The sequence below is a fragment of the Python bivittatus genome, unplaced genomic scaffold, assembly GCF_059951505.1.
Source record: "Python bivittatus isolate LINGU-HERP-01145 unplaced genomic scaffold, Pbiv_v1 ctg000180_np1212, whole genome shotgun sequence".
Classification (NCBI taxonomy): Eukaryota; Metazoa; Chordata; class Lepidosauria; order Squamata; family Pythonidae; genus Python; species Python bivittatus.
The window spans coordinates 7,370,658-7,386,468 of record NW_028277047.1 but is presented as its reverse complement, the minus strand read 5'-3'; the positions used below and the strand labels follow the sequence as shown (position 1 = coordinate 7,386,468).

General features: G+C 39.9%; 1 protein-coding gene across 1 annotated transcript in view; it reads left to right on the top strand.

Annotated features, from left to right (window-relative positions):
• Window positions 1-15,341, top strand: part of LIX1L (limb and CNS expressed 1 like) — a 28,113-nt gene extending 12,772 nt beyond the window's left edge. The window contains exons 2-6 of the mRNA XM_088137514.1: window positions 78-241; window positions 918-1,058; window positions 2,811-2,906; window positions 12,083-12,160; window positions 12,827-15,341. Of these exons, the coding sequence (XP_087993640.1) occupies window positions 78-241; window positions 918-1,058; window positions 2,811-2,906; window positions 12,083-12,160; window positions 12,827-13,069 (722 nt within the window). The 3' untranslated portion in view covers window positions 13,070-15,341. The remainder of the gene's footprint in view (window positions 1-77; window positions 242-917; window positions 1,059-2,810; window positions 2,907-12,082; window positions 12,161-12,826) is intronic.
• Window positions 15,342-15,811: the final 470 nt, after the last annotated feature.

The window sequence follows — 15,811 nt, the reverse complement described above, 5'->3', positions numbered from 1 at the left end:
TAGGCTTGGCCCCCAACTGCGGCTGTGTGTATAAATAATTGTTAATATTCTTACAGACTCTCCTTTTCTATTTTCAGTCAATGTTGTCGAAGCGCTTCAGGAATTCTGGCAGATGAAGCAATCACGTGGTGCTGATCTGAAAAATGGTGCCCTGGTGGTTTATGAAATGGTCCCATCCAATAGTCCTCCTTACATTTGCTATGTCACGTTACCAGGGGGGAGCTGTTTCGGCAGTTTTCAGGTTAGACTGTCTTGGCTAGAAGTTGCAGTTATTGATTGTCTTATTTATGGAATCGTAATCAGGTGGAATTGATGAAAAGATCCTTAGTTTTGGACAGCCATTCTTTTAATGAAAAGACTAGCTGTCAGACATAGTCACGCACTGTACTGTAAATGTGAAAAATTCAAGTGTGTGGCACCATTAACATCATCATGTCAGCAATAAGCTTCAGTAAACCTCCCCGGCTATTCCAGGTCAGAGGCTTAACACTTAGAGCCGAGAGCAGCAGGTATTTTTGGCTGAATTAAAGTTCAGTTTGTGGGATTTGAAGCAGGCATCCAAAATAGACTAGTATCTGAACACCTGCCCACTTAGAAAGAGCATTGGGATTTAGACTCAAGTAGTTAGACTTTGGTTTTAAACAAATTAATTGTATTGGCAAACACAGCTGTGGCATTTCTTTCTGCAAATGACATGTGCTGACTTTAACATCCTGAGCGGTCTTTCTTTCCAGGGGACTGAGCTTTGAAACCTTTCTGAGAGTTGCAGCATATCAAAGAACAGCAGTTCCATAGTGCCAGTTGCAACGTAATTAAATTTTAGGGTGGGGACCACTTGAAATGATGAGATTTGTCAACGTATCCGTATCGTTTCTGTTCTTAAATCTGCCTTGTATTCTTCTCTAACCCCACTTCAGTTTTGCCCAACAAAAGCTGAGGCCAGGAGAAGCGCTGCAAAAATTGCACTGATGAATTCAGTCTTCAATGAGCATCCGTCCCGGAGGATCACAGATGAATTTATTGAGAAAAGTGTCTTGGAGGCTTTGGCATCTTTCAATGTAAGTGCTTTTGAAAGTCCTGTGGCTGTAATCGGTGGGGGAATAATTGTTGGAAAAATTCATGAGTCTGTAGGAATCCATCTGGAATCCTTTATTGGTAAGGCCTCTAAACAGCTCTGGGTGTGTAATGAAAATAAGTAGCTTAACCATTGCTGTGCACTTCTCTCAGTTACAAGTCTGTGTATTTACCCTCGGTGCTTTCAATATCTTTTGTTTGGAAGTCTGACAACATTCTTTGTGTATTGGCAAGATTTTTAGAAGTGGTTTTCCCTGGCTTCCTCCCTCCTAGGGCTGAGAGAGGGACTGGACCAAAGTCCTCCAGCTGGCTTCATGCCTAAGGTGTGACTAGAGCTCACAGTCTCCCAGTTTCTAGCCTGGTCCCTTAACCACTCCACCAAACTGGCTCTCTACAACTTGTTTTACTTATCTAAACTTGACTGTGCCTTGGGTTAAGCTATAATATGGTTCTTTTATTTCTAGCATATTGTAGTGTGTTGTGTGGACTCAGCCATTGTGACTTATTTACTAAACTGTAGCTTAGTGCAGTTTTTGAACTTGGTAATTATGTGAAAAATAGAGATCATGACACCACTATACACTCTACTTAAACAAGTGCTTAGAAGAAAGCATTGGGTGGGTTCTAACTGCATTGTTTGATGCTTTCCCAAAAGAACCCCCATTGCTTGGCAGTAATCAGGCATAAATTATTTTTTTCTTATACAGTATAAAGAATCCGATAAATAGATTTACAAATATGTGATTGTTGTCATTATGGATAATCAAGTTTATGGTACAAAGAGTTTGCTTAGGATATCAAGCAGATGTTTCTCAAAGACTTAGTTATTAACGATGGCTGGTGTGGGTCTTCCGGGCTGTGTGGCCGTGGTCTTGAAGTTTTGTTTCCTAACGTTTCGCCAGCACCTGTGACCGGCATCTTCAGAGTGCAGGAGCACAGACAGGAGCAGTTCTCTCTGTGTCCAGGGTGCTCCTGTCTGTGCTCCTGCACTCTGAAGATGCCGGTCACAGGTGCTGGCGAAACGTTAGGAAACAAAACTTCAAGAACACAGCCACACAGCCCGGAAGACCCACACCAGCCATCGTATGCCGGCCGTGAAAGCCTTTGACAATACATTAGTTATTAACGTTTCAAAGAGACACTGATGTGAGTTTCTCAGTGAAGTCCTTTTCAGGACTATTAGACCCGACTGGGGTTAGTTATTTCTTGAAATGAGAGAAATCTTGATAAATTAGAAAGCCAGCTTCAGAATTGCATTTAAGTTTAGTATCCATTTTGCTCCTTTGATTTCTGATTTTTAAAGGCATTTAGTTGGAGGTACTACATCAGAAGAGATCTGTTACATGGTGCATTTGTGATATTTTTGAACTGAGAACTGTCCTGTATCATGAAGAGGGGTTCAAAATAAATTTGAACCATTTTGTATACAAAGCATCCTGTTTTGATCATTGTCATTGGTTTTCAAACTTGAAAAAGCTGTTTTTGAGTTTCAAACACTTCCAAAATGATCCAAACAGCCTGCTATGTGCTTGGAAAGGGGCATTTCAAATCAGAGTAGTTGACATTTAAAATGCTGTGCGCAGCGCTATGGAATATTCATATATTCATATTGCTAACATGCATAAACCTTACTGTCTCAGCTCTGTGAAAACTCTTCCTGAAGTAGGAATCCTTCTTGTGTAAAAAAAAGCGGATCCTTATACTCTAATCCCCTTATATGTTTGCCTTTTCGACAGGGCAACAGAGAGGAAGCAGATAACCCAAGCACAGGCATTGGTGCTTTCCGCTTCATGTTGGAGTCCAACAAAGGGAAGTCCATGTTAGAGTTCCAGGTATTCTTCTTAATTTGATTATGCAATCCAGCCTTTTGCTGCTAATACCTGATCTATTTGCTTAATTATGAGTAACTGTTTAATAAGAGGAAATGCAAAGTATGCAGGGGGAGGTAGACAAATTAGCAAAGAAATGCAGGATTGTTTTTCTTCTTCATACATGATTTGTTGACCAGCTCAGGACTCTGAAAAATCATCAGATATCCTAAGATAAAAGCCTGTGCAATGCTTTTATAATAAATGCCTAAGGAGGTAATGTTTGTGACATGTTGCATTCATTTGATGGTAAACTGAAAATCTGCTGGTTTCTGACGAGCTCTGTACGTGACAAATCCAGGACTATTGGATTTGTGTTATTGGATTTGTATTGTACTATTAAACGTATACTACTAGCTATACTACTCTCTTTAGAGGAGGAATGGACCATCTTTTCTTGGCCTTTGGGAGTGTTGCAGTGGTGATACTCCTAAAAGCTATGTGGAGCCAGGACAAAAACATCCTTTATAGAGATTGCTAGTTAGGAACTGGGGACAGGCTTTCCCAGTACTTTGGCTGGTGTGGGTCTTCGGGCTGTGTGGCCGTGTTCTTGAAGTTTTGTTTCCTAACGTTTTGCCAGCACCTGTGACCGGCATCTTCAGAGTGCAGGAGCACAGACAGGAGCAGTTCTCTCTGCTGGGCACAGAGAGAACTGCTCCTGTCTGTGCTCCTGCACTCTGCACTCTGAAGATGCCGGTCACAGGTGCTGGCGAAACGTTAGGAAACAAAACTTCAAGACCACGGCCACACAGCCCGGAAGACCCACACCAGCCATCGTATGCCGGCTGTGAAAGCCTTCGACAATACATTTCCCAGTACTCTTTATGTAAAATGTTCTCACCATGGATCAAAGTTCCCTTGAGAATGTAATTTGGAAACTGATGGAAATGGCAGAAAACGATAAACTGACTTGCTTATTAAAAGAAAACTCAAATAACTATTACCTTAAAGAATGGAAACCATTGGAGAGGGCGGAGCTGGCGTCGCGGCAATACGGCGGGCGATCCTGGGCTCCCAGGATTGCAGTCGATATCTCCCCCCCCGGACGGTCCCGATGGACCTAAGCCATCCCGTAGAGATGGCGATCGCAAAGGGCGCGTCCCACGGATCTCAGGGACGCCGCAAGTCCCAGATTGATCCCGGGAGAAGCTCTTGAAGCCGGCGGAGGAGAGGCAGCCAAAAATGGCTGCGAAAGCCGGGACACCTCCAAAGGAAGAAGAAAGAGAGGGGTGTCAACCGGGTGAGATGGACTTTTACTATTTAACTATTCTTAGAGAACACCTTAAGTAACTTAAAGAGATTTTTAAAAGTGAAGAAAAGTGGATCAAGCGGCGAGATTGAGCCTTATAAAAAAAAGGGGGGGGGAAATCTTTTCTTTTTAACTTTCCCTTTTTAGTGGAATCGGCAAGATGTTTTTCTTTTAAAAAAATATATTTTTAACTGGACCGGCTTTTTCTTTTCAATACTCAATAACTCTTTATCTTAAGCCTCTTTTTTGACTAAGATTTCTTTATTGTTATAAGAAATTTATATTTTTTGATTTTGAAATGGGGAAAGTGGAGTTAAGAGAAAGTAAATGAAAGAAAGTTGCACTGCCATCTAGAGGCTTGATATAGTGTTTTTTCTTTTTTTTCTCTCATTGTGACGTATTCTCAAGGACCTTGGGCTTTCTAAAAAGATAGTGGGATGTGCATGTTTATACAGGTGCCATCCGAATAACTATAAACAAGAAAGTGGAGTTGAAAGCGACTTTGAAAATATCAAGATGGAAAGTTTGAGTTAGTCACAAGAGCCTTGATTAGTGGCAGTAGCTCTTCTTTCTGCTAGAAGCTCTGCTTTGCTCTCTATTCCCCCCCCAGTTGGATTTTTAAAGAGACCTAGCCTTTCCCCTCCTCTTCTTTTTTTTTTTTCCTTTTCCTTTTTTTTCTCTTTCTTTTGGCAAGAACAAAGATAAAGAATCCTTTGACTCAATGAAGGTTTATACAAGATAATAGACTACGAGAAACACAATGCAGAAAAAGATTTTTAAACTATCAAGGATGACTATAAAAAACTGGAAGAAGAGCTGCAGAAATTCCCGCAAAAAAAAGAAAAAAAGATATTAAAGCTAAAATGGACTTAATTAAACATAAAACGGGATCAATGGAAAAGGAAGAAATAGCACAAGAAATCAGAAACATTAAACAGAATTATTTTGAGGCTTATAAACTGAGAATTAAAAGGGTTAATCAACTGATAAATGAAGAGGGACAGACTTGTTCTTGGCACTGAGGGTGAGAAAAAGATTATACAAGATTATAATGGAAAATTGTACTAAGAGAATGCATAAAAAGAAGAAGTAAAACAATATTGAAAGAAACTACTCCAGATGCCTAAAGAAAAACGAGGGGAATACAACAATGATGGAACTGACAGAAGCTTCAAAAAGCAGAATGTTTGAAAGGACATTTATTATTGCTTTCTCTTATCCAATAATATAGAAAAAGGAATAAACAGCTAGATGTTTTGGGATATTGAATGAAAAGGGTGAACTTAAAATTATGCAAGTGCTGGAATAAAGTATAAATCTGAGATATATAGTTAAAAATTGTATTTGATTGTAAATGTTTTAAGAGATTAGACTAAAATTTATACATGGTTGGATATAGTAACATATAGATTTTAAACTAGAGACATTTTTGTTGAAACATGTAGTGAAGAATTAAGTATGTTTTGATAGTGGTTAGAACTGTAACTTTTAAGAATTGGAAGAATGAAAAAGTACCTATGCAGGAGGAAGTTATTGAAAATTATGGAATGTGCAGAGATGAGTTAAATTGAGATTTGAAATTAGAGTAAGAAGATAAGTAATTTTATATGACATGGGATTTGTTTTATTAATGATTGGATGAGAAAATATAGTAATGTAATGGATTAGGAAATTTTACAATAGAAATTTGATATTAATTATTATATATATACACATATAATCGATAGATGAAAATGTACTACTAATCCTATTGAAAGTTAAAATTTCTTGTAATAAATGATTCTATAGACTAGCTATGAATGATTAATAATTGTTAATTGATAAGTACACAAGTATATTTTGAATAGATTATATGAGAATTTAAGATTATGAAAGGGGCACCGAGTTGGTAACTGGTTGACACACGGTATAAAATGGAAGATTTTTTTTTATGCTTTTCTATGTTCTTGTTTGTTTATGTATGTTTTGTGTTTGTTGTAAAAAATAAAAAATTTTATTAAAAAAAAAAAGAAATTAACTTCTACTAACATTAAAAAAAAAAAGAATGGAAACCATTGATGGACTATTTGCAAAATGCAGGTGGGGTGAAGCTTACATGGGGATTTGAAGATTAGATTATAAATGTAATGGGATATGTTTTGACAAAGAATTACTCCTACTTAATGTATTAAAAACTAGCACTTATGATAGTCTTATTATTCCTAAGACCAGAGATAGATTGGAAGTTATCTATTTTTCATATCTTTTTTCTTTTTCTTTTACTTTATCTCACTTTTTCTTTTCCCTTTCTTTATAATTTGTATTTTCAATTTTCTTTTTCATTTCTAACTTTTAACTTTGTAACTTTAAAACTTCAATAAAATATTATTAAAAAAAAAAGAATGTAATTTGGCCCCAGGCTATTAAAGTGTGAATGTACATTTGTGATTATTGGATTTAAGTTGCTCTTTTAAAATTGTTGGTTTTATATACATTGTATAGCAGAAAGGGCGTTATCTGCTCAGTACCATATTTATTATTGTTGTTGCTTGCACAGTCAGCCAGTTGTTTAGACTGGACTTAGCATTTTATCCACCTATTGAGTCCTTCCCAAGGACCTGCGATGGGCAGATGCTGTTGTTTGATGGTGTTAAAGGCATCGTCGCAGGACATAAGCTGTTCCAAGTAAAGCTGCCTTTTGCAATTGACTGATGGTGAATTTGTCTATGCCAATGGTGTTCAAGTGGTGCCCCAGATGTTTTGGGATTGCACCCAACTGCCTATTACTATTGGTACTATCTTTTTTTTTTTTTTTTGGCCACAGTCATTCTATTTCTGTTTGCAGGTCTTTGTATTTTGTGATTTTATCCAGTTCTTTCTCTTCTATTCTGCTTTCTCCAGGTACTGCAATGTCCACTATCCAGACTTTTTTGTCTTTCTTATCAACAATTGTTAATTGTTAATTGTTGATAAGAGCCGGCTTGGTCTAGTGGTTAAGGCATCAGGCTAGAAAGCAGGAGATGGTGAGTTCTACTCCCACCTTAGGCATGAAAGCCGGCTGGGTGGCTTTGGGCCAGTCCCTCTCTCTCAGCCCAACCCACCTCACAAGGTTGCTGTGGGGAAAATAGGAGGAAGGAGTATTAGGTATGTTCACTGCCTTGAGTTATTTATAAAAATAATAAAGGCGGGATAAAAAAATCTAAAAATAAATAAATTAGGAGCTAATCTTTTGTCCCTCTGCTGTTTATTATTATTCTTAATATTATTCTTATATTTTTATACCGCCTCTCTCTTTCTCCATTTAAATGTAAACAAAATGAAATCTACTTTAGTTTTGTCCAGTTGGCTTTGGAACAAATGTCTGCAGGAGGGGGAATCAGTAGGGCCTGACAAAAGCAATGACACAGGTCCTGCCTTTTTCATACTTGCATTGTGATGCTGTATGTTCAGTGATGCTTAAAAGTTTGTGAATGCTTTTGAATTTTCAATATTTCTGCATAAATATGACCTAAAACTAGATAAAGAGAGCCCGATTAAACAAATGAGTCAAAAACATTATACTTGTTCATGTCTTTATTGAGGAAAATGTAGTTTTGTAACCTTTTCCAGCCTTGTGAGCGTCAACAACTGCTCTTCAGAGGTCCTTAGAAATCTCCTTGGTTCAAGCCCTGATGCACTTCCACATACCTGTGTTGTGAAGATCAGACTTTGATAGTGAATACCCAGAATTTGGTTCTTTAAATAAGGCAGGACCTCCCATATTCACCTCTGATTATCACCCCATTGACTGAAACACCTGACTCTAATTTCCCCTTCAAATGAATGATAATCCTAGAGGTTCACATACTTTTGCCACACAGAAATATGTAGCTTTGGATCATTTCCCTCAATAAATAAATGAACATGGATGATCTCTGGTGGGAGTGGGATGGGGGTAGCGCATCCATCCTTGCTCTTCTTGACCTCTCAGTGGCCTTTGATACCATCAACCATGGTATTCTTTTGAATCGACTTAGGACGTTGGGAGTGGGCGGCACAGTTTTGTGCTGGTTCACTTCCTTCCTCCAAGGTCGGTCCCAATCGGTGTTGATAGGGAGTGAGAGGTCCGGCCCACAGCCCCTCTGTTGTGGGCTACCTCAGGGTTCAGTACTCTCACTGCTCCTTTTTAACATCTACATGAAACCACTGGGTGAGATCATCCGCCACCATGGGATGAGGTATCAATACGCAGATGATACCCAATTATACATCTCCATCCCGGGTGATTTGAGTGATGCTGTGACCACTCTTTCACAGTGTCTGGAGGCTGTAGGGGTCTGGATGGGAAACAACAGGCTTCAGCTGAACCCTGGTAAGTGGCTGTGGATTGGAGGCTCCTCTGTATCTGGGGGTTTACCATCTTTGGTTCTCAATGGGGTTGCACTGCCCCAGACAGACCCGGTGCGTAATCTGGGGGTCCTCCTGGACTCACAACTCCTGCTGAAGGAGCAGGTGGCAATCGTGGCCAGGAGGGCCTTTGGGCAACTTTGTGTTGTGCGCTAGTTACACCCCTTCCTGGATTAGGAGTCCTTCCAGTCTGTCACTCATGCCCTGGTCATCTCTCGTTTAGACTATTGCAATGTGCTCTACATTGGGCTACCCTTAAAGGGAAGCTACAGCTGGTTCAAAATGTGGCTGCGTGGGCAATCTTGGGTGCCCCAAGGATGGCACATGTAACAGCTTTGCTGCAGGAGCTGCATTGGGTGCCAGTTTGCTTCCGGGTCCAATTCAAGGTGTTGGTTCTCACCTTTAAAGCCCTACATGGCATGGGTCCAGGTTACCTGAGGGACCGTTTCACCCCCATTACATCGACCCATCCCACCTGGTTCAGCAGAGAAGGCATGTTGCGGATCCCATCAGTGAGAGAATGTGAACTGGCGGGTCCTAGGAGGAGAACCTTCTCTGCCGTTGACCCCGCCCTGTGGAATACTCTCCCCCCAGAGGTGAGGCCGGCCCCTACCCTCCCAATTTTTCGGAGGGAATTGAAAACTTGGCTCTGCCAACTTGTGTGGGGTGAGGAAAGATACAATCGATCCTGGGGATGGCTGGCGCCTTGACGATGCTCCCTGAGTTTATTAACACCTAATTAACATCTGCCTCTTGGAAGTATTATAAAGGAAGTTTGTTTTTAGTATATTTTAATTAACTAATTAATATTTATCTATTTTAATTAATGTTTTTTTCTATTTTTACTGTAAATTGCCCAGAGTCACTCCACAGTGAGATGGGCAGTGACAAATTTGAAATATAAATATAATAAAACAAGTATAATGTTTTGACTCAATTGTTTAATTGGGTTCTCTATATCTAGTTTTAGGACTTGTGTGGAAAACAGATAATATTTTAAGTCATATTTATGCAGAAATATTGAAAATTCAAAACCTTTTAAGTACTACTGTATGTCCAAAAATGTGGAATGTGTGAGGCAACAGCATTAAACTTTTTTCATCGTTTTGGCAACAGCAGCAAGAACCTGCAGACCCCAATGCTGCTTCTGTATAGAAGGGAATATATGTAGCTCAGGGTTGAACTGTGGAGTCCTTAGTGCTCTCTGAGCTTGGTTGTTTGCTTGCACCCCCACCAACACCAACTTGCACCCCATACCCCCACCAACACTGGAAGGGCAAGCCACTATATATAAACAGGGAGCAAACCCCACAGTCATTAGCCCTGATGATGTTACCTTGTTGGTAATGAAACATCTTATGAAACACATTACCTAGTTGGTAATGAAACAGAGATACCATGCGGTTGTAATAGTCTGCTGGTGGTTTCTGAGACGTTTCTGATGTATGGCAGCATGATCCTTTTCATAGCTTGTGTAGGCTACAGTAGGTTGAGTAGGTTGAGTGGTCACGCACTTTTTGGTAAAATTACGTGGATATCCATTTTGTTGGAAGATGTTGTATAGGTGGTCTTTTTCCTTTTTCTGCTGTTCTGGGTTGCTGCAATGCGTTTGTGCTCGCTGTTCTCACACAGCTCCTCTTGTGGGAGATTGGGTTGTTACTTTGGTAATGGAGTACTTGATTAGTGTGGGTTGTCTTCCGATAAACTTGGGTTTCTAGTTTCCTGTTCTTTCCTCTGCTGATGAGGATATCCAGGAAGGGTAGCATGTTGTTGTTTTCTTCCTCTCTGGTGAATTTTATTCCTTTGAAGATGTTGTTAATGGTTTCATGTGTCTTCTCTAGTTGTTCCTTTTTTATTATAACAAAGATGTCATCTACATACTGGATCCATATTTTAGGTTGTATGTGTGGAAGGGCTATAGTTTCTAGGCATTGCACTACTCTCTGCTGTGAGTCCTGAGAGTAGTGATCCCATGGGTGTGCCTCTGATTTGTTGGTATATTTGTCCATCAAACTGAAAGTAGGTGGTGAGGCAGAGGTTGATGAGGTCCATGACTCTTGGTATTTCGATCTGGGTGTATTTGGTTAAGTTGAGTGTGTTGTGTAGTACTGCTGATATGAATTCTTTAGCTAGTTCTGGGTTTATGGATGTAAAGAGTGCTGTGACATCAAAGAAGACCATAATTTCATCTTCCTCTATGTGTACGTCTTTGATTTTCTGGATGCACTGTAGTGAGGAGTTGTTAGAATATTCACTGTTTTCTGTGAGGTGTCCAAGCTTTTTTGTCACTTCTTTCGCTATGTTGTATGTTGGAGTCCCTGGTAAAGATACAATTGGTCGGAGCGGTATGTCAGGCTTGTGTATTTTTGGTCATCCATAGAAGCATGGGAGGATGGGTCCACTGCTTTTCATCCACCACTGTTCTTCCTTTGTGATCTGGCCTTTCTTAGTTAGGTCGTTGAGGGTTCTCTTGATTAGGTTGTCTAGTTTCTGTAGACACATTAAACCAGCAGAAAAAAGAAAAAGACCACCTATACAACATCTTCCAACAAAATGGATATCCACGTAATTTTACCAAAAAGTGCCTGACCACTCAACCTACTACAACACAACCTACACAAGCTATGAAAAGGATCATGCTGCCATACATCAGAAACATCTCAGAAACCACCAGCAGACTATTACAACCGCATGGTATCTCTGTAGCACACAAACCAACAAAATCACTCCAAAATATCCTAAGTAAACCAAAAGACCCAGTAGTACAAGAAGAAAAAACAGGAGTCATCTACAACATACAGTGTAAGGACTGTAACAAACACTACGTAGGACAGACAGGCAGAAGACTAGCAGAGCGCATCCACGAGCACCAACTAGCAGTCAGAAGACATGATGAAAATTCCTTAATCTAACAACACATGGACAGACTCAACCATAGTTTTAACTGGGAAACTCTCAGCATTTTAGACCAAGCTAAATCCAAATATGCAAGAGAATTCTTGGAAGCCTGGTATTCAGACAAGGCAGCAATTAACAGACACATAGAGATAAATGGCATCTACATACTATTCAAATGAGACAAAAGACCAGAAGATCCGCCTCACCAGCAATCATCACCCAGATAAGCAAAGGTTACCACCAGGCACACAATCAAGCAGCAAACATATGCTAATCAAGGAACTCCCAGAGGAGTGAAACAAAACCCCTACCCCCACCAGCACTGGCAATGCAGGCCACAGTATATAGAGAGCAAACCCCATCCCATTTTAGTACTGAAGATGTTACCTAGCTGGGTAATGAAACGTTTGCAAGAAAACAACCAAGCTCAGAGAACCCCGAGGACTCCACAGTTCAAGCCTGAGCTACACCCAGTAGTTTTTATGTTAACAAGCTGAAGGGCAAGTTATGTTGTGGGATATTCTGAAACTGAACAATAGTAGGGGATGAAAGTGGCTGTGTGCACTTCTAGTTATGCATTTTGCCTGCTGATAACAATGCTCAAAATTGGCCTGCTTTCCTTTGGCAGGAGCTGATGACAGTTTTCCAGCTGCTACATTGGAATGGCAGCCTTAAAGCCATGCGAGAGAGGCAGTGTTCACGACAGGTAGGCTTGTTTAAAGGATCTGCATACTAACAATCCAGTCTTTGTGCATATAGCTGGCAGTGGAGAGAAGCCAAAATGCCTTCAGGTATTGCTGAGCATCTTTGCTATTGGCTTGCTTCCTGAAGCTGCTGGAACTCAGTACCACTTGGAGGGCTGCAAGTTCTCCCTCTATTTTAAAGCAGCATGGGAAGCTGCTTTGGTTTGTGTAGAAAAAAGGCAATGAATGAGGGTTTCCTATGGCTTGGAGAAATGAGTGAAATCAGGAAACTGCACTTTTACTGTCGTTTGATTTAGGCCAGCTTGCTAGGATAAGCAGAGAACTAGATCTGAGCTTGGACTAGTTCCACTTTTCCGCCCTTGATTGAAATAAAGGTTGAGGATAGCAACACTAGCTTCTGAGTACATCAACAAGAAGTGATTGCCCAGGTACTACTTTTCCTTCTCTTCTTTGTATACCGTTGCTCCAGTTCCTTTACCAGGAACCTAGTCATGTCTACATCAGTCATTTACTGTTCCATAACTTTGTAGGACTTATTTGAAGGGCAGTTTATGGCATGAAACGGTATATCTGGCTGAAGAGAATCTTCTTTGCTGGTTCTGGTATTTGGAAGAACTTCTTTTCACCATTCATCTGCATATTCTCTCCCCTTTTTCCTCCCCCACTAGGAAGTGCTGGCCCACTATTCTCATCGTGCTCTGGATGATGACATACGGAACCAGATGGCAACGGACTGGGTTAATCGGGAACAAAACATCCCAGGGGCCCTTTCCAGGGAGCTGGCCTCAACAGAGCGTGAACTGGATGAAGCTCGGCTAGCTGGGAAGGAGCTGAGATTTCACAAGGAGAAGAAAGATATTCTGATGTTGGCAGCTGGCCAGTTAGGGAACATACATTCTTCCAACTGCTAGGAACCACATAGTTCTTTCTCTTTCCTTTCCCTACTCTCAATTCCCACAACAGTTTGCTAAAGGAGTCGAAAGAATTGTTACAAATATGAAGAAGCCCAACATTCCACCAGATTTTCCTAATTTCATTGTGCAACATAATGCTTGTGTTTAGGAGACTTTAGTGTGGGATTTGGCGGTGATAATCTTAATTGCCTTACATTTTGGTTTTAAGTATAAGGTATCTTCCAATTAGAGAAGAAAGACCTGAATTTAAACATTTTGAAAAATGCTGAGCTTGTTCAGAACTTAGCTTCAATTCTAATCACCTGAACTGTGTCACTGAAGAGTATGCACAGATGCTTCGTTTTCTAAGAACAGGGGGCCAGTTGCATATTTTAAAAAAAATGTTTAAAAATCCATATAGTTTTATACTTGGACTTCCTTGATTATCTTTTTCTCTCTGCTAAATAACTTCTTGTAGCGCACACTTATAATGTAACTTTTTTGGATAAATAGACTTTTACTCAAGTCTTGATTCTATCCAGGTACTGTACAGTCAGCAGTATTAAGTAGAAAAGTAGCATTGCCAGGAAAATGCCGGTTTTTGCTGTTAGGGTATAATGCATTGATATACGTACCTGCAGTTTAAGTAGTTTGATATACACCATCTCCCCTTATCACCTAGAAGCACAGCCCTTAAAATACCCTCTTTCAATTATTGTCCAACCACCGTTTCTGTTTTAGCTAAATAATGCTGTTTTTTAAATGCCATATTAATCTGCTTGTCTTGCTGCAAAATTCCACGAGGATCCCTAAAGTTACAGAGTTACTTGAGGGATCCTAAGTAAAGGCGTGTCCTCATGCATAAGGCATTTGCTTCCTTCTTTGCCTTATCTGCATTATGCAACCCATCCAGTTAATTCATTGATGGCTTATATTCAGTGGGAATCTGGATCAAACTATAAGACTTGAAATGTTTTAAATGAATTTTCCTGGCAGTAGAAATAATTATCATATAACTAAACTTTGGAGAGTTTTATCCTTTGGCTTTTAAGATTACTAAGGGATATAGGAGATAGTTAATTGTAATAGGTTCTTTCAAGATATGCATTTGGTGATGACAACAATACCCCCTTTCTTGGCAGGAAAATGTGTCTTGCTGACTCAAAGAAGCCAACTAAAGATTCATTTCAATATACTTAAATTTCTGAGTTTAGGTGGGTATCTTGTGTGGTTTTCCCTCAAGTAAGTTGATATAGGATTATAGCCTTAATTTAGCCTTTTTCTTGGGTGCCTAAAGTAGCATAGATTCTGCCTAACACTAACAATGGCTTAGAATAACAGTGGTGTGATTCCAGGGATCTGTGAATAATTCTAAATGAAATAGGGATGAACTCTAACCAGTTAATTGATTGTGAACACAGAACTGGGAGCTTGTAATCAGAGCTAAATACGTAGCATGATGTCTTGCATACATTGGCTAGGTTCTTAAAATGGTGTAAAGAAAATAATAAGTAGTTAATAGCTCCAAACTTTACATAGGATTGCTTATAGGACAAATACTTGTATCTAAAAGCACAATTGTAGGATTGTAGTGTTTAGGTTGTTTTTGAATGATGGTGGAATATCAGATATATTTTACCTTTACATTTCTTGATTTAGGAGGGCTGCAGGCTTTACACACTGAAATTATTTCATAAGAGATCTCTTGAACCTTGAGTTTGATATTACACATTAAAACAGTTGGTGGCTGGGGGGATGAGATGAAGTCAATTTCTGTAATTTTCACACTTGTTTGTTGATTCCCAAGTATAGGGACTTGCTGTGCCTCTGATGTGAAGTTGAAAAGGTGCATCAGATTTGGCATAGTGCCTCCACAGCTGAAACACAGAGTTTCCTGAGATTACACAGTTGTTACATGAGTTCAGGAAACTACACAGCTCCTCTAAGAGGCACCAGTGTGTGTAGGGTGCATGTCTGGCCCAATTCAAAGCACCTTACAATGTGCTGTTGCTATTTAGGCCCTGAGAGCCAAACAGATGAGATAAAATAGACAACTTCTTTTGCATATATGTATACTTTTCCTTGCAATTGGAGTTTAGGGATGGTAGCAGGAGCAAGGGGAGGAAGGGTGGTAGAGGATGCATTTCTGTAGCCTTGGATATTACTTGTGAACATATAGAAATGACTTACTTAGTACTTCATGAAATATACAGTCAGGTCCAGAAATATTGGGACATCAACACAATTCTAACATCTTTGGCTCTATACACCACCACAATGGATTTGGAATGAAACAAACACAATGTGCGTTAACTGCAGACTGTCAGCTTTAATTTGAGGGTAGGTACATCCAACTCAGGTGAACGGTGTAGGAATTACAACAGTTTGCATATGTACCTCCCACTTGTTAAGGGACCAAAAGTAATGGGACAGAATAATAATCATACATCAAACTTTCCCTTTTTAATACTTGGTTGCAAATCCGTTGCAGTCAATCACAGCCTGAAGTCTGGAACGCATAGACATCACCAGACGCTGGGTTTCATCCCTGGTGATGCTCTGCCAGGCCTCTACTGCAACTGTCTTCAGTTCCTGCTTGTTCTTGGGGCATTTTCCCTTCAGTTTTGTCTTCAGCAAGTGAAATGGATGCTCAATGGGATTCAGGTCAGGTGATTGACTTGGCCATTGCATAACATTCCACTTCTGTCCCTTCAAAAACTCTTTGGTTGCTTTTGCAGTATGCTTTGGGTCATTGTCCAT